General features: G+C 39.5%; 1 protein-coding gene across 1 annotated transcript in view; it reads left to right on the top strand.

The window, feature by feature from the left end:
- Positions 1-15704, top strand: part of LOC122792414 (xanthine dehydrogenase/oxidase-like) — a 1368088-nt gene extending 1352384 nt beyond the window's left edge. Inside the window, exon 27 of the mRNA XM_044060203.1 lies at positions 15525-15704. Within this exon, the coding sequence (XP_043916138.1) occupies positions 15525-15704 (180 nt within the window). The remainder of the gene's footprint in view (positions 1-15524) is intronic.
- The last annotated feature ends 4922 nt before the right edge of the window (positions 15705-20626 follow it).

The following is a 20626-nucleotide window of genomic DNA, read 5'->3' as shown; positions in this document are numbered from 1 at the left end:
ATAATGGCATAGTATAATGCCTGTTTACTGCCCTTCGCAGATGTCTGGCATCCGGCAGTTCTGATGTACTGCGCGCCTGCGCGGTACATCAGAGTTGTGAGCAGCAACGGAGAAAGCAAGATCTCCGTTGCTTTTTATTTGCTATGTTAAATGGGTTTAACATAGCGAGACAGCTTTAAAATAAGCAACAGAGATGTCCGTTGCTCATTTTAAAACTGTCTCGCTATGTTAAACACATTTAACATAGCGAATAAAAAGCAATGGAGATCTTGCTTTCTCCATTGCTTTTTAAAACCTGTCTCGCTATGTTAAATGGGTTTAGCATAGCGAGACAGCTTTAAAATAAGCAACGGACATCTCCGTTGCTTATTTTAAAGCTGTCTCCCTATGTTAAACCCATTTAACATAGCGAGACAGTGTTTTAAAAGTAGAGTTATACTAATGGAAAAAAGTCCGGGCGACTGGACCTTTTTCCATTAGTATAACTCGATTTACAATGTGCACGCTGGCCAATCAGCGTGCGCATTTTGGGGGGGGTCATGGTATAATAATGTTTAAATACTATTTTTCACGAGACTTGGAGAATTTTGATCTTTATATCCAACTTATTAGCACTCTGCTTTATGCTCACATGTAAGTTTTAGCACTGTGATTTCTTGTAGGAATAGTTAAAGCTAGTAAAGATTAATTAGGTATTTTTCTTTGAAATCAGACCTGTCCTACTGTATTATTTTAAGTTTCTGTGTGATCTCTGAACTCTTAGATATCTCTGTGGTGTAGTAGTTTTGTCTTGTGTTTTAATTATTTATTATTAAATATTTGTAAAACCTTCTACCTGTGACTGGTTTATGCAGGGATAAATTATGCTTTAGAGTACATTATATATTCATGAGTTTACTGTCTAAGCCCTTCCAATAAGCCTAGACTGAATAGTCACATTACCATTGGATAATAATATTGCACAGTAATAAGTGGACACCCTTTTAAGGGACTTTTAGTAGCTGATATTATTAGCTGGGTGGTGGCAGGGATTACTACCGTATGGTCTGGTTAAAGGGGCACAGGTGGAGAATCTGTGTCAGCCTTTCCCAGGAGTGTCTGTGAAGTTGTATAAATATTTATTTCAAAGTGTGTGTGTGTTGTGTCAGCTACTTGGCAGGGACATAAAGCACTGGTTGGACAGAGAGGTTACTGGAGGTTTTAGCTTGCCCAGCTAGGCTTAGATCTGGACCCTATAGCTGTGCCAGTGGGGGGGTCTTATTGGGGACCTGGTGAGCAAAAGAGCAGCCAGCCCCAGACTGACTGTGATCTCTGTGTGCACTTAAGGGAAATTGTACTTTACTGTGTGTATTAATTATCCTTTCCTCTTCTAGGAGACAACCTCCCTGGTGTTAGTGGTGAGGATTGAGGCTCCTTGTTTGCTGGGCCAGAGCACGGTCATCACAATTTGCATCAACTGTTTTTTGTGAGACTTGCATTAATCAGTGATTATGTATTTAAAATACCTACGTGCTGTAACAAATGGCATAAACAATTCAATAGTACTCAAATACATTTTTCTGTTTATGCATACTTGTGTGTAGTGTCATGTCCTTTGTGTGTGGGTATATGTTTTATGCATATATTATAATTTGTGAGAATGAGTGTCACAACGGACGTTTTAACAAGTGGCAATTACAGGACTTATGGCTGTTGGATGTACTGTGCACCTTCTACATCTACTCTTCTTCTACAGATCTATAGGTACTAATATCTTTTGCAGTGAGAAGTTCAGGATGTGGTTCTGATGTGTGATTGCACTACACATTTATACATATATATATATATATATATATATATATATATATATATATATATATATATATATATATATATGGGTCCACTTTGTAATTTCGAAATACTGAAATCACGAAATTCAGTATTTCGAAACCACAAAGCCAAAAACCCAACCACAACTCACAACTTCGAAAACACACAACCGCTAAATTCAAAATCCCGTAATTACACTACACATGCAGTACATACATAAACATACACACAAATCCCCCCCACAACAAAACAAAATCATCTAAACTACATATAAGCAGGGGGGCAATCACCCCTGCACCCCTCCAAATGTGGGGGACTGTGCCCCCCCACACCCCCTACTTATATATTCTAACTCCGAGATCCCACAAACAGAAACACAAATGAAACTCACACACACACATCTTAACCAACATACATACACACACAAACTTACCAAATCTAAACTCAAACATCCACACACCATACCGCCGGAAGCAGAAATTCAAAATATCTGTGCTTCAGTATTTTGAATTTCATGTTTCTGCTTTTTGAAAATGTGAGTCTGTGGCTTTGTAGGTTCAAAATACTTAATTTTGAGATTTCAGTATTTCGAAATTACAAAATGGACCCATATATATATATATATATATATATATATATATATATATATATATTTTTTTTTTTTTTTTTTTTTTTTTTGACCAGGATAGTCCGACTGGATATATAAGCAGATTACAGTCATAAGCAGTACCAGCATTTAGCACATATAATATTAACTTATTATATAACACTTTACAAAACATAACATTATTTTCAAAGTTGTATATACATGACATTACATTCAGGTTTAAGACATATTGAGCAGCAGTTATACAATTGACCCTTCCTGAAATGGTGTGATAGAAAAAAGTTAGAAATAGTTGAAGGTAAGGCACCTAAGTAATAGAGAGGTCACTAGTCAGGGTTAGTGCAAGGACATAACCAACAAGTTTTGAAGTATTTCTTGAGTTGTTTTTGAAACGAGTTAGAGAGTGTTATAGGGTCAAGTTAGCTGGGAGTCTGTTCCATGTTTTTCCAACAGAGTTGGCAAACAGAGAGTCCCCAGCTGAGTAGTTGGATTTGTATGTTTGAACTAGGAGTCTAGTGGATGATCGCAGTGGCTGGGTGCCAGTGTAGGGACTGATAATATTTTTCATGCAGGTGTATTTTCTGGTTGGTAAAGAACTTTATGTGCCACTATTAGCTGGTTGAACTGCAATAGGCTAGGCAGTTGAAGCCATCCTAGGCGATTTAGGTTGTGACAGTGGTGTGTCCGGTAGGCTGTGCCAGTAGCAAATCTGGTATTGTGGTTATAGCAGGATGATAGTTTATTAAGATCTGTTTTGTTTAAGTTGGAGAATAGAGGTGAGGTATAGAGAAGAGTTGATAGTAGATGGGAATGGGCAATTGCAGTTCTAGCAAGATATATTTTAGTTATAAATATATATATGGATATATATATATATATATATATATATATATATATACACACACACACACACACACATATATATATATATATATATATATATATATATATATATATATGTCTGTCTACATATACAGCTATATATATATATATATATATATATATATATATATATATATATATATATGTGTGTGTGTGTGTGTGTGTGTGTGTGTGTGTGTGTGTGTGTGTGTATATATATACACATACATACATCTACATATATAAAAACATTTTCCCTAATGTTGAATGACTGTGCTGCATGATATGTTTTATAATACTTCAATGCTAGGTATGGCATAGTAGTAATTCACTGTGGCTATGATATGCCTGCTCCTGAGAACAGATTGCCCTTTTTTTTTAAGGTGCGAGTGGGATGTTGGGGAAGGATAGTAGGTATATTTGGGGAGGAAGGTTGGGTAGGATGACAGACAAGACAGAAAACACAGCATACAGGGGTGGTATATGTCATGTGGGGGGGTAAACACCTTGGATGGGGAGGGGTGTTTGGAAGTCGGAAGCCCATGAGCCCCCAAATGGAAACAGTGGGACCGAGATCCCCACCTATGGACAGTCACCACTGCACCTTCACGGCCCCGAAGGTGGCTGTGCTGTGAGATGGATAGGAGGGGCAGGCTGACTCTCTAAATATGCCACATGGCCATCAAGCTGACGTAGCAGATCTCCAAACTCCCTGTGGAGCTCGCTACACACCAGACCCTAGACCTGATGATGGGTGACAGTTTCTTGTCCACGCCCACTCCCAGGGGGTAAGCCCCATCCCCTGAGGCAGTTCCACCTGAAGGTGGTGCAGGGCCAGCAGACGAGGAGGTCCTGGGGTGGGCCCCAGGCATGCTGGTGCCTGGTGCCATGGCCATATGAGGTGGGAAAGGTGGGTCTGCTGGGACCGGCCTTCCCAAACATGCAATGGTATTGCAATTTTAAAACATATGTGGGTTAGTAATAGTCAACACATTCCAAGATTATGTATAACATCATGGATATATATTCCCATTAACCCAAAACACCAGATTTGAAATAGTTGCATAGCAAACAGAACACATGCATATATGTAACCAAAGTGGCCATTACAACAGCATGCAAGTTACATTGATGGCAATAGACCACCAATGTGGGAGTATTTCAACATGGAACATGCATAGAAACACATTTCAATATATATCAAACAATAGGACATATGTCCCAAAAGTAGATTTAATTGTACACATACCCATTGAGCTGTGCATTTAGATTATTGTTGCAGATATGGTTGGGGGGAATGTCAATTAACAACTTATATATCCTTGTAGTTCTCACAACTTTCTTAGTCACTGTTGTAATCTGTACCTTACAGGTATTATTACACTACCCTATGGCCTTAGTTTGGGCAGTGGTATGTTTGTAGACAAGTATATACGTGAACTGTGTTTTACCTACAGTCTACACCTCTTACCTGGTATACCTGTGGAGGCATTGTTTGTTAACACTACCTGACTGTTTCTACACATATTCCCAGATTCCAGGTTGATGTTACACACATACCTCTCAATCACTTATTGCACACACTCTGGTCAAGGCTTGACAAAATGCAGGTGGAAATGGGACATATTTTTACAATTGCTCTCATAAACTTTTGGTGAGTTGCTACAATGACAGGTTTGTTTTCATATACATTTTCTGAATATTTACAGGTCTGACAATTAGTTATATGTCACTAAAAGCTGCTTAAAATTCAGAGATCATCACACTGATTTGCCAGGGGGACAGGCAGCAGATATGGGCCAGTTATCTGGAATTCTGAATAAATCTGTACAGTTGAGGGGTATGATTATGCATACAGCTTACTACCACTCCCAGGATTCGAACTATGGCTGTGTCTGCTAAAAGTAAAGCAGTGTACGTCACAGTTGAGTGTGCTATGTAGATACTGCTGTGTATCTCTTAGCTGTTTTCTGTCTATAAGTCTCCTGTAGTTTTACGATATGACCTTGTAATTACAAGAGTCTTATACAGGGATTCCTAGACATTTTTATTATATAGCACAGTGTGGATGACAGTGATGACTAATACATTATTATTCAGAGAAACTGCAACACTAACAATGCCATACAATACCAGAATAAACAGTACCAGTCCAGGATTTCAATCTTTATTTCCAGGCACAGTTTTCTTATCTGACAGACCTGTGGAGGGAATGTTTGTTAACGCTACCTGAATGTTGCCACACATATTACCAGATTCCACGTTATTATTATGCACATACATCTGACTCTGTTACTGCACACACCCTGGTCATAGCTTCACAACAGGGGGATAGAGATGGGGCATATTTTGCATATTACTCTCTTAACATTTTGGTGAGTTGCAAGAGTGACAGGTTTGTTCTTATAGACATTTTTCTGATGGTTATGATGTCTGACAATCAGTTGTATGTCATTATTTGCTGCTTAATCTTCAGGGATCTTCCCACTGATTTGCCAGAGGGACAGGATGACAGACAGAAAATGCAAGCCAATTATCTGAACATTCTGAAAAAGCTGTACATTTGAGGGGTATGATTATGCATACAGCTTACTACCACTCCCAGGATTCGAACCATGGCTGTGTGTGCTAAAAATACAACAGTTTGCTTAACAGGAGAATGTGCTATATGGAATTTGCTGTGTATCTTTTCACTGTTTTCTTTCTAAGTCTCCCTCAGTTGCACAATATGACCTTGTGATTACAATAGTTGTATACAGACATTCCTACACATTTTATTTATGTAGCACAGTGTGGGTAACAGTACTTAATACAACAGTACTATTAAGAGAATGCAACACTACATTACCATATGATACCAGAGTAAAGACAAGCAGTCCAGGAGTTAGACCTTTATTGCCAGGCTGTTACCCTTTTATTTAAATACAACCTATATAAGACTCTTCCTGCCATATTGCCTGATTTATTCAGTACATCCCATACACAATACAGGTTTTATAGTGGCAACTTCCTACTACTTTTATATTTATTTCTTATGACAGTGCATGCAGGATTATTACTAACCTGACTCACGATGCAGCCTTTGCAGCCTACATGCATGGGCTTCCTGATTCACAGCCCAGTCCTCTGCAGCTGTCAGAGACATAGAGGAATATTTAGCTGTACCTATCCATAATATACACGAGCTAGGCAATTATTAAACAGTTAGTAGAATGAGTACTTACACATTGCTGGAACATCACCCTGCCTAGCTTCTTGGATCCACTGATCCAAGAGCTCCCTCTTCCTCCATTTCAAGTCAGCATAGTGATGCCTCACCTTCTCACCAGTTTGAGGGATACCAGTGGCACTAGTGAGGTCATGGGTGAGATGGTCCCAGGCTTTCTCTTTATATTGGGAGTCCTGGTACTAGCCCTGCAGCAGTCTCTGTTCATGGTCTTTTACCAGAAGTCCTGCCATGACCATAGACTCCTGGATGCCCTAGCACTGGGTTCGGAAGCACGATCCTTCCCCAACATCGACCATTGTGCCTACAGGAAAAAGCTGCAATGTGTTATGAGATGTATTCCCACTTGTGAGGTTTAAATAGGGCCAATTTCCCACAGTTTGCTGTGGTTGGACGGTTTTGAAAATGCTAAGCTGCAGGCAAACCTGCTTACCTAAGGTTGGCATTGCTTAAAGGGGCATACCAATGGGCAAATCTATTTAGCTGGGCTACTCATTGCTTACACCTGGTAAGCAGAGGTGTGCAATGCTTAGCATTGCTTATTTTTAATTGTACACACTATTTGCTGTTTAGCATTGATTTATCATTCATTACATGTTATAAATTTGTTTAGTATTCGTGATTCATGTGTACATATGCTGTATGGGGCACTTGTGTTTATCGGGGGATTTCACCACTTTATTACAATGACACCTCACTTCTGAACTTAATGGAGTGCTCCAGTTAACAAATATATGTTATTTAGTAGGTTATACAACAAAAAAAATGTTTATAAATTCCTTTTACATGTAAAATATGAATTTGCTATAGTGAGAATCAAACCCAGAATAATTGCTTGTAAAGCAGTCGCTCTAACTACTAAACTACTGAAGTATTATTTCTACCAACTGAATCTTGCTATTTAACTTCTTGTGCCGTTTAAGCTGGAGTATAGCTAAGCAACGGGCAAACCCAAGCAGCTACGGTTAAACTTTATCACTTTTATAAAAAAATAAAATTGTGATTGTTGTCATAGCTGTCATACAATCAGGGACAACTCTCAACAGAATCAGGGACAAATCCAGACAAAACTGCGGACAATCAGGGACACTTTTAACATATTAGTTCTATTATCTTGAGACATTTACGGCATTAAAACATGTGAATTAATGTACATTTCCTGCAGTGACATAACTGATCAGCTCTTAATTATGGTCATTATTTATTCAGTATAATTCCAATGGCACCAGTGTTAAGAGGGATTCAGAGGGATAATGCTAACATTTGCGTGTACATCAGGGACGTCCCTGACAATCAGGGATGGTTGTGAGGTATGCATTTGTTGTACTATGAGCATTCTCACTCATTGTAATCTGAACAGCAATTCTTGAGTGCAGGGGCATGCATATTGTGAGAGCTCTGCTTTCAGACACCCCCCCTGCACTCATCCATACTCCATGTTTGTTTAGGTGCAGAGGCAGCGCATTTCCATAAATATGCACGGAGTGCTGCCGTGCTGCACTTGAACGGTCGTTTCCATGCAGGAATAATTTATTCCTATATGGAACATTGCTGAATCCCGGGGATTATTTTTTTGCATGGGGGTGCCCCCCATACTTCTCACACACCTGCTCATTATATATTCCAACTCCAAGATTGCACTAAAGTGGGGAAATAGCAAATTCCCTGATCCCCACAGTAGAATGATCTTGCACAGAAAAAAGCTGGTACATTTGATCAGCTTTACTGGCTTTTTCCATTTGACAATTGGAATGTTCAAGCAGTTGTCATTAATGTAATTTCAGTATCTAGCTATCTAGCTCTCTCTCTCTCTCTTTATATATATATATATATATATATATATATATATATATATATATATATATATAGCATAAAACAATTTAATGTGCAGTTGAATGGGATAAGTACTTACAATAAGTCCCAGGTGCCCTTGCTTTGATATTTTCTCAGGATGGCAGCTCCGCAGGTCACTTTTATGCAGCCATCACTATTCACCAGACCAAGGAATGACAGTGGCATCAGACACCACCCTGGCAAGACTCTGCCAAATGTCCCATTTATATTGGGGATCTTCCTGGGAGTCTCCAGTCAGGCTCTTCACTCTGTATCTATGCAGAAAATACTGGAAGATTTTACTTTCTTTGCTGCACTGCCAGCCTCAGTTCATTTGGAAGTCATTGCCACTCACCAGATTGCATTCAAGACAACTCTGGTAGCCCTCTTGCAGTCATGCCACTTGGGTTTTAGGCGCATGATGCACAATATAAAGGACTTCTTAGCATGACCAATCATGGTGCTACCATTGCTTAGTGTAAGAATGAATGACATGGCATAAAGGTGTTCAGGTGTAAACACCAGCATAGAATATGTATACTGGCTGCATGTTTCAGAAAGACAGCAGATTTTCTCTTTAGTATCCCTACAGACTGCAAAAGTGAACTACATTTTTCTTTACTATTGCAGGGGTTTCTGACTTCTCCCTGTATGCCCACCAGGCAAGTGCATGTAGGTGAAAGAGCCTCTTATCACAGAGTGGCATATAGTCACAATGAGTAAAAACAGCAATTCAAAAAACTTTATTAGTTGCTGCCTTTTTTAACCATAAGTGCTGTTCTAAAACCTTTGAAATTATGTGATATAAATCCTCTCTGCCACTATGGGCTTCATTGCCCTATGAAAAATTGTAGTCCAGCAGCTCTCTAAGCTTGTTGAAAGTGAGCAGGACAGACCATTTACTGAAGGCTACTTGTTTTAAAGGTAAGTGTGTATCTGAATACTTAATATTATCTGCTAGTACCAAGACCCAAATTTTTGCTTAATAAATACAATGAAACTGTGAATTTATGTTGTAGCATAGCAGTATGTTCATGCTGGCAGTCAGAGATTTGTATTCTTTCCTGAGCTACAACACCATGGCAGGATATATGTCTCTGAGCAGGATGACAATATAATGCATTGCATGTAGTAGTCTGCGTCTATGTACACATGCAGTCCAACCATAGTTGTAGTAAAAACCCACTAGTTTACCATGTGTACTTTTCTAGTTGTCTAAGGCCACATATAGCATGCAGACACCTCTTGCACTTTATAGACTACATCAGCTGTTCTGTTGTCATTGAGACTGTATTAATATACCAGTAGGAGTGTAGAAGAGTACCAGAGAGGTAAGTAATGTGGTAGGGAGATGGGAGTGTATGTGTGTGTGTGTGTGTGTGTGTGTGTGTGTGTGTGTGTGTGTGTGTGTGTGTGTGTGTGTGTGTGTATCTATATATACACAGAAACATATATGTTATTGTGTGTACATATATATGTATACTATGTTTGTGTGTGTGTGTATATATATATATATCAGCACTTTGTGTATCTGATACTTGGTGGAATAAAGATAGTTTACAGACATGTTACAGAAACTGTAAATATATTGCATTCAGCATTAGCACACATGTAAGCCCAACATATGTTTATGTCCAAGTAGGTGCATAAAATACATATTCCAGCAGGAACATACACGTTCCTGTTAAACAGTAAGTTAACTGAGGCTCACAGGGTTTCCCAGCTGCATTTATGGCCTTGACAGGTTTCAGTCACTATGGCATTATGCTATACCTTTCTGTATGTATATTTAGAATACACCCATGCCTAAGTGTATCCTGTCACACATGTGGCCTAAGTATAGTCAACAAGTGGCATGAGGAGAATGGTTGTTACTCAGTGGTTAAATGTTGCAAGGGACCATTACTTATGGTTACCAACTGCAGCCCACATTTCAAATATTTTACCTGTTTTGTTGTCTTTTTGGAGAGAATGTGTCAGAATACAGTTAGGACATAACATCTATCCATGGCTATCCAACATGCATTTGATATTCCCTGCAAAGACAGGGCATTGTAATATACCTCATGTCACACAGGCCCCCCTGCACTATCTATCTGCCCTGGTGTCTGTCTGGTAGGGACATGGGTATTCGTACATACTTTTTCTTTTCTGTTCAGCAGCCGGATGCTTGAATATGGCAAAAAAATATAAAAGCAAGTTTGCCCACATGGACAATATGGTCCTGCTGAGGGTTGTCTGTCTCCATGGCTGGTGGATGATCAGTCATGATAAATAATATTTGCTGTTTTGAGACCATGCCTGGTGCAAAGTGATTAATGTCATAAACAACAGAAACAGTGGAAAACAGGAACCACCTTTAACAGAGACAAAGAAATGTCTGGACTCTCTACATTGGGGACCTGACACTTCTACTTTTCACAGTGGAATCCTAAATTTTAGTGCAGAACCAGCTCAGTCACCAAGAATATCTGTTGGAGATGGGCAAGGGGGGGGGGGGGTATGTCATGAAATACTCATGTATCTCCCTAGTGGGCAAATGTGTGGTTTAGTACAGGTTAAAAATATAATCGTATGTTTTCACAGGAACAGCAGAGATTCAAATACATAAACCACCAGCACAAGGTGTGCTACCTATTTCACCTCCATACTACCTATTCCTTAATTCGCTGGCAATCAAGTATTGGTGATGGGTATTAGCTACTGTGTGCAATTTGTTCTGGTGTTTTCACAGGTGAAGTATTATCCGGCTGTTCTACCATAGATATACTTCTGTCTGATGCTGGAAATATATCCAGACCTGATCATGATTGCAGCCAAATTTCAGCATGGCTCAGTGGTCACTGTCTCATTATTGGATATGGCCAAAATGACATCCACATTCCCACCCATTTTACAGACATAGCTTACATGCCTACGGGCCCCATTCCAGAAATACTAGAAGATACACAAAGAATGTTGCATACAGATTTACCAAGGAAGGGATTTCTTCACCTGTGTTATACTCTACTTTGTCTGCCATAAGCTCCATTGGGCATGTGGAAGACATGAGAAGATATCCATTATCATCTTCCTGCCATACATAAACACATACATTTGTAATTTTTTTTGAAGGACAATAGTTCTTTCTTGATCTTTCTTAAGGTAGCATATCCAGGCATTTGTTAGTGTTCCTGGATCATATGTGGCTGATTGGCTATCTTGTAATAGGACTGCTCCAGGATCTCAGTGATTGACATCTACCTGCATCATGATTGACTTATTTACATTGTAGCATTTAATGGCTGGTGCTTTTATAACTGGTTTCTTTAACACAGAAATACAGTGTTCTTGTTCATAGCCCCAGCACTATTCATTGATTTTCTCTAGCAGTTTTCTCAGTGAAAGTGACACTTTGGCTAGTTCTGGAATACATTTTGTTAGGTACTCTACCAGTTCTAGAAATCTCTTCAATGCATACTTATCCTTTGTTCTGTCCATTTCAGCTACCACTCTCACTTCCTGTTTGTCAGGTTTTATACCTTTCTCAAGACAGCACATAGTCCATCCATTTAAGAGTGTTGATGCTAATCCTGGCACTGAGTCTTAGAGTATTCCGACTGAGTCTCTCTCTTAAGCAATTTTGTTTCTGATCATGTTTTGGCCTTGATCCACAGCATAAAAGTGATGCCAGTCATAATATTCACAACTGCAGTAAGGCCTTAACTTAAGCCTACAATTGCACAATTGCAGTTGAATATTCCAGATATACTATGGCTTTATGGAAGATTGCCAATGCCAGTGGGATCCCAAATAGTGTTCATAGGAATTGCTATCAGTCCAGTAGCCTGTTAAACATACATACCTTGAGCTGTCTGATTCAGTCTTTAGCTGCCAGAACCCATGGGTAGCATTTATTTCTAAAAGTACTTTTCTAATGAGATCACTGTCATACATTATTCCATGATTTTAGAGGGCATTTCTATTTTTTAATTGATCTGTTCATGTCCTGAGGGTCAAGCCATATCATGTATTTTGTTTTGCTTTGCCAAAGTAATCATACTATTTACCCAGCCAGTAGGCTTGGTTGGCTTTGTGATAGCTCTCATCTAATTCATTCTTTAAGATCTTAATCAATTCTTGTCTCATTGCTACAGAGTACCATTCATGGAGAATGACAAAATAGTACTATCTCTATATTCAGCTCATATCTGTACTGTTCTGGAATGCATTTCAGTACGGTAAATAAATAAATAAATGTGGCAAAAATGTGTTTACATATATCTTTAGAAATCTCTTTGTCTGCCTCTCTCACTTTCTTGTTCTGCATGTTATGTTGTTATACTCCTGCATAACTGAGAAAATTATGACCTGTTGGTCTTTGTGAGCTGCTTACTTTGAAATTCTCCGATCCCCATCTGTCCAACTATGCAAGCTAACTGCTCTGCAAATGGACCGATTATATCTGTGTGACTATAAACTATGGATTCCTTTTATACCTGCAACTCTGTTAATTATATTAACGTGATGTAGTTCCACAGATTGAAACAACAACTTGAACTATTTTATATTTGTGCAGACAGTTTTAGGTTATGTATACTTTTATTTTTATTTTATTTAATATTTGTTTACTGGGAAAGTCCAACTTGGAACGAAGCCAGTTTTCAGCGGAGGCCCGGGGAGAAATGCTCCAGATACATGTCTTTGTAATGTGGGAGGAAACCAGAGGACCTAGAGAAAAATGACACAAATGCAAGGAGGACATGCAGACTCCCCACGGAAACTACTCCAGATGAGAACTGAACCAGAGAACCTTTTGCAGTGAGGTGACAACGCTACCACTGCACAACTGTGCCATGCTTTTGCTGATAACATGTGCCTAGAGTAGTTCAGCAGTTCATACAATGAACAGTGTAACTTGTTTTATATTCCAATAGTAGCTTTATACAAACCTTTATTCAAACTATTATACTTTGCTCCTTTGCCAAGCTTAAACTAGATATTTTGACAATTAATACAATGATTCTGAGTTCTGTGATTTCATTTTTGCAGCATTCATGTGCCTCCAGTATCCCCAAGGCTAATGCACTGACTACACATGCACATAAGAGTTTCAGCAAATAATTCACTTTTTGACTCTGGACTTGTATGTCTGTCATGCACATTTCTTTACATTCTTTTACATTTTGCTAGTATATCCATTTTCTTTGCTTTCTGTGATTTAGAAAATAGTTTAAATTTCCACATGGTCACAACCATATATCTTACAAACGTTATTCTCGCAAGTTACAATTTTACCTTTCTTGTTTCCAAGGGCATCATTGCTACATGGTTGGGGGTAGGCATAATAGTTAAGGTGTTTACCTATCAGGTACAAGGTTTGAGTCTCACCTTTGAAAGGAAATTGGTTAAGCTTAAAATGGCTTACAAGGACAGCCACCCTATACTTGTCTATAAACATGGCTTCTTGTTACTGTTTCTCAAACTTATACTTTTTTGGCCTGAAGCACAGAATTATAGCATCCTCTTTTTATTTTATTTTATTTTATTTTATTTTATTTTATTTTAACTCTGGCATTTGCCTGCAGTTCACTTTTACACACAGCAAGCTTATCTGCTAACTCATTCATTTGTATATTTGTTATAGTATTTGCCATACACATTGCTATTGTTGTATCAAAAGTTAAATCGTTTTGCATTCAAGTTTGATCCTCATTTAATTGTTTTTTATTCCACAAGCATTTCTGACTTTCAGAAAAACTTCACAAAAATAACCAAATTCACAATGTTGCTCTATACCTCATTTAAATAACATAAGTACAAGCTGCTTCATTTGCCTCCTGGCTTCACTTAAAAATAAATGGCACACATGGGGCAGTTTTTTAAACCCTCAGTAGTGCTTGCATTTCTTTTTATTTGCTGTTAATTTATTTTGGTGATCATCAGATAAATCAAGCATATATGTTTTATCATCATCTTCTGCTATATACAAAAAGGTGACTATTTTTACTTCACCTGGTTTTCTTTGCAAGCCAGAATGAATATTAACAAGTTTGGACCATATGACAACCTTTTCCACTTGTCAGCTAGGCCATCCTGTAGTTGTAACTTCCCTGGTGGGATTAATTATTGCAGATACCTCCATATTCTGAATAATTTGTTAAACATTATGGCACTTGTGACGCAGGCTTATTTCTCGTTCAGAATGTTGCTTGACTACCCATGCCTAAGTTTGTATATTCAACTTAAAATAACCTTAGGGGTATCAAAACTTATCACATACATTTTGGAAGTATAGCTAGGCTTAAAAAGGTCCCCTATAATGTCTCTTTCCTCAAAACCTAAAACAGATGCTGGTAACTTTCTGATATTGCTCGTACTGTGTTTTGCATACTCTTATTTTCATAATGTAAAACTTTAAAATTTTTGTCAGTCATTTTTTAGTAAATTTTCACACATTATTCTTGTGGTTGGTCCCACACTTTTTTTTAATTCTGTCAGCTTATTTCAGTAGTTTAGGTAACTTCTGACACCAAATGAAGTTCATAATCTTCCAGCTAGACATTGGTGAAACTAAAAATACAGTAAAAAAGACTTGGGTCTTGAGAAATATTGTATATCCTTTTTTACTCTGGGATGGCTCACAGCTAGTTGTGTGTAAGGAAATACATGCATACCTTAGCCAGCATGCATTATGTAATCTATTATGGGAACTGTGTCTATATTAAATAATATGCACACTTTGTACAAAATAGTTACTGCTAAGATATAGAAATGCCAGAGAAAGACACAGATGTGCAGTTTTAATCTCCTCAGAGAGAAAAATAATTATTCTTTATGGCATCATGTTACATAAACGATAAACCAATCTTCTTTACTATGGGATATATTAATTAAGAATATTTAAGGTAGTCTGGCTAGAATTAAACAGTGTATTCTGTTAAAATGATTATATCATGATTTGCAATGTAAAACATGCCAGGATGATAAGTAATTTACAACAAAAAAAGATTTTGCATCCATGGTGTCAGCATGGAGTACAGAACAGGATTAATGACAGCGCTCAAAGTAATGTACCTGTGAAAATACTGAGTACACGTAGCACTGCATTTGTATTTGTAATGGGATCAGTATCAGATGAACTCTGCTGGATATACACTGTTTGTAGCTTCCTGCTTATAACGATATATTTTTTGGTTTAAATCATAGGCTGTTGGAGAGCCACCCCTGTTTTTGTCTGCATCAGTGTTTTTTGCCATCAAAGATGCCATTACATTTGCTCGAGCTGAATCAGGTATCAAAGGTTCCTTTCGTCTAGACAGTCCTGCTACCCCAGAGAGAATACGTCTTGCATGTGCTGATGAATTTACCACTCTGGTATGCATTTAATTTTGTAATGAAAATCAATGGTTTTCTATATAATTTTCAGTGATGAATGCAATGAATTTAAAACCATTAATGCAAAGTTTACTGTGCATATATAATACACTAATCTACCAGCAGTTACTTGGAATATATTAGCAATTGTACTACAGTTTGCTTAAGTTAAACTTTGTTTCTTATTTAATAGGTTTGGATTTGTACATAGTATTTATGTAAAGCCACTATAGTTTATAGACAATGAAAGAAACATTTTGATTAAAGATAAGGACTAGTGACCAAGCTACTCTGCCTTGTCACTTCTCGTTAGGCTGATCCACATATCCTCTATTTTCATGAGATGAAATTTCACTGTTATACTGCTGATCTTTCTGAGTAATTTGCAGTCATTGCCATCATCTCATTGGGCCCATGTCGTAAGATCGAACATTCTGAATGTGAGCTTAGAAATGAAACCAAAAGTAGAATTCTGGTACTGGCAGTAGCAAAATCCAAAAAAAAAAAAAACCAGCAAGCCAAACCAGCCACAGGCCCTCAAGATACACATTTATTTCATCAAGTAAAATCACGGTTGGGAGATTTCGTCTTCTTACACAAACATCATCTGAACCATGAATGAAACTCTCTCACTTCCTTTTAAAGTTTTCTCACTTCTTTCTAAAATGATTGAAACAACACATCCTCAGAAACAATCAATTAAAATGTAATTTCATGGCATCATTGATTTACTGGTGAAGTGCCCACCTTCAAGACGAAAAATAATAGATGAAAGCACTCAGCTATGATTTTACTTGATCAAATAAACATGCATTTTGAGGACCTGCAGTTGGTTTGGCTTGCTGTTGTTTCTGGATTCTGAATGTCAAGTATTGTAGTCATTTAAAGCTGTTTTAAGTGTACTTTTTACTGTTTTGCCTTATCTTTTCAAAAAAACAAAACAAAAAAAAACATTTCTTGTTTCCCGTCTTTCTAAGCTAGTATATTCCAGTTTTCAGGCAAGTGCTGAATTCAGGGCTGTTACAAGTTTCTGAGTTGCCCATACCTTACTTGGATAGAGGGAAGTTTCTCTGTTCACCTGTGAGAGAGGGGAACTTTGAGCAGCCATCTGTCCCTGGAGGAGTGGTTCCAGCCCAGAAGTTAGTAGTTTAAAAAATGCATTTGCACGGTTTTGTGCGCCGGACAGCACCGGTTAGCTAGGATTAAATTATTCCCGGCTCCACTAAATCGCCTCTTCAGTTTTTCACTTGAAACTAGTCTAACTCTCAACCTAAGCACTCAAAAAGCATCCTACTGTCCAGCACTTGCTCAGACCTAATAGCAAGCACTAATATACCCCAACACTTTACTGCCCAGCAGGGCAAGGCTCTTTATCCACCCCTCACCAACCAAGTGATTAAGCAACTCACCCTACTATTCAGGCATGACCAAAGGGCAACTTCAGGTGTGGTCTCCAGTCCAGCTAGTGAATCTGCGTATCCTGAGGCAATGTTACAATTGCCTCATGTACACAGACAGCCCTCTCCTCCTACCACAAAACACTAACATATGCAAGAGATGCAATTATACAGCCAAACTGGAGGCTAAGGTCTCTCCACCCAAGACTGGAATAGACAGTCATGAGGAGAAGGTTAACACTTGCACCACACCTCCAGCCTCACGTAGACCTACTAAACCAGCACTTGCAAAAAATACACATAAATACATGAAATCATACTCGGAGGCTCTAAATAAAAACCTGCAAAAGCATCAGAGAGCTCCAAAGCAGACACCCACAAAACCTGCACCTACCATCATAAACCAGGCAACACATAAAACACAAAATCAATGTGCCGCACAATCACAGCCCTTAAGGCGAAATAAAGTAACATACCTAACACACTAGTAATAGGTGACTCAATAGGCACATTGACGCCCCACTCACTAGGCTGGACAAGGAGAAGGTTACTGTTAGATGCCTGCCGGGAGCCAGAATCCGCCACATAACACAAGCACTCAGGTCACTCCAGAATAAGTACAAATATGACTCTGTTGTTGTTCATGTTGGTGTGAATGACTTGAGACGTACCTCCCTGGACTACATGAAAAGAGACATGGAAGAGCTCTCTGATCATGTAGCCCAGGCGGGTATGACCCTGACCCTGAGTAGCATCCTGCCCTCACCAAGAATGATACCTCAGTATAAAGAAAAAAAATGATCAATTTCAACAATTGGCTAAGCTTTTGGTGTCAGTCAAAGGGGATCCAGTGTCTGTCAGCCTGGGATGACATGCTCAACAAGCTGCATTGCTTCACAAGAGACGGCTTGTACTTGTCACCCCTTGGCTTTCGAATACTGGCCAAGGCTCTTGCTGCCCCCATAGTGACTTTTTTAGGCAAGGCTTAAAATTCAAACCCACATCCGTAAACAGCACAAGTAAAAAAATGAGGGTTATGCTACTCAATGCCAGGAGTTTATATCTCAAAATGCATGCGCTCGAAACACTCCTAAGTATGGAGAACGTCGACATCTGTGCAGTAACTGAAACCTGGTTCAAGGCTCCAGCAAGCACTCCAGCACTACAGGGCTTACAACTCATACCACACATTTCAGCCACAGAACACGCACCGAAACACAAAAGGAGGGGGTGTATCCATATTCATCAAGGATACCCACACCTGCAGGTTAGTGGTGCAGCATGATACCTCTGAGATCATCCATGTGCAACTAACATTGGGCAAATCTGCAATGCAAATTGTGGCCTGCTACAGATCACCCTCCATGACCCAGGACCACCACTCCGCCTGTCTGGAGACACTGGAAAACATGAAGGTCCTACCGAACACCCTGATATTGGGTGATTTCAATTACCCTACCATTAATTGGGAAAACTACTTGAGTACAAACTCCCAGGCTCAGCGCTTCCTGGAATTTATCAACTCAAATGCCCTGGATCAGCTGGTAAACTCCCCTACCAGAGGCCACAACATATTGGACCTGGTCATCACCAACATGAGCGACAGGTGTTCCGTACCAGAGGTCAACCCGTCACTGGTTAGATCAGACCATAAACTAATCACCCTGGATGTCCACACCCCACCACCACCCCCAACCAAGGAAAACACAGTGAAAAACATTTCTAAAGCAAACTTCACCTTACTTAAGGCAGAGGTGGTAAGTTTCACAGCCCCCACACTAAAGGATAACACTGCCCAAGATGCAGAATCCTTTGCAATTGCACTCTATGAGCACCTACAAGGATGCATGGATCATGCCATCCCTAGCAAAACCAAGACTCACCCCCCTAAGAGAAGGAAACCAATCTGGTGGACCCCTGCCATAAACAGGTTATACAACAAAAGGAGGAAACTAGTTTAGAAAAAAAGCAAATACCAAGAAGGAAAGACATCCCTGATCAGTATCAGTAAGAAACTAAGGTCCCTCATAAAATCATCCAAGGCTAACTTCGAAAGAAAAATAGCCAAGGATTCAAAAGATAACCACAAAGCCTTCTTTAGCTATGTCAAGAATCTAAGTGGTAACTCGCAGATATGCTCTGAGCTAGTGCAAAATAGCACAGAATATACTGAACCTACTGATATTGCCAACATCCTGGCAGATAGAGTCAGTGCAAACTTCACCTCCCTCTCACCTTCAAAAGGGCCCACAACAATACCAGAAAAGTGTAGTGTCCAGGAAATTACAGAAGCACAGGTGAAAACAGCTCTTTCAAAAGCCAAAAACACAGCATCAGTGTGGCCAGATGATGTCCCAGGCTGCGTCTTGCACGAACTACAGAACAAACGAACCCCCCACCTAAACAGGCTGTTCAACCTCAGCCGCTCCACAGGCTACATGCCCATAGAATGGTGCACAGCAACGGTTATTCTGCTCCACAAAGGAGGGGCCACAACTGACCCTGGTAACTATCACCCCATAAGCCTGACTAGCCTGGCCTGCAAGGCTATGGAGTGCATCATCATGGAACTCATTAAGAAAGACATTGGAAACCTCCAGACACTTGACCCGACCCAGTTCAGCTTTGTTAATGGCAGGTCATGCCTACTAAACCTGGTTGACTTCTTCGAGACAGTCACCAAGGCCATAGACAAGGAAAAGGTGGTTCACACAGCCTACCTTGATCTCGCCAAAGCGTTCCACACTATTCCTCACTCGGGTATGATAGAAAAACTCACCAGCCTGAACATAAACCCCTACGTCACAAGATGGGTTGCCAACTGGCTTACAGACAGAACTCACACGGTAAGAATAGTGGGCTCCAGGTCCGACTCTAAATCAGTCACAAGTGGTGTCCCACAAGGCTCGGTCCTGGGACCCCTACTGCTCGGCATATATTTCTCAGAAGTACAGGCAAACACAGGAGAACTATGGCTAACCAAGTTTGCCAATGACTGCAAACTGGGAGCCATAAATGACTCTCCAGCTGACACGGACATCCTTCAGAAAAGCCTTACTGAGACAGACACCTGGTGTCAAAGTCATGACCTCAAGCTAAATGCCAAAAAATGCATAGTCATCCCGTTTGGGAAAAACAAAACATCCACAAATTACCACATAGGCGGCAGCCCCCTTAATACAGAAGAGGTAATAAGAGATCTGGGGACCCAAATAGATAGTAATCTCTCCTTTGACAATCCTTCTATGTGGCCCATGTAATTACTAAGGGGTTCGCATCTAGAAATAAAGAGGTTATAGTGCCCCTCTACTCGTCACTCATCAGACCCATCATAGAGTACAATGCCCCATTTGGGATGTACCTCACAAGACACTTCCAACAGCTGGAAAGACCACAAAAGCACCTCACCAAGAGGATTATTGGCCTCAAACATATGTCCTATGCAGCCCGACTGAAAAACCTCAGGCTGTACTCAGTGGCATATCGCTTATTCAGAGGTGATCTCTGCCTGACTTACAAAGCCATGTCCAGTTCAAA

Source organism: Protopterus annectens, chromosome 1.part2 (assembly GCF_019279795.1).
Source record: "Protopterus annectens isolate FY-2018-M chromosome 1.part2, PAN1.0, whole genome shotgun sequence".
NCBI lineage: Eukaryota > Metazoa > Chordata > Ceratodontiformes > Protopteridae > Protopterus > Protopterus annectens.
Note: the sequence above shows the minus strand (reverse complement) of the source record. Positions and strands in the feature narration are given on the sequence as shown.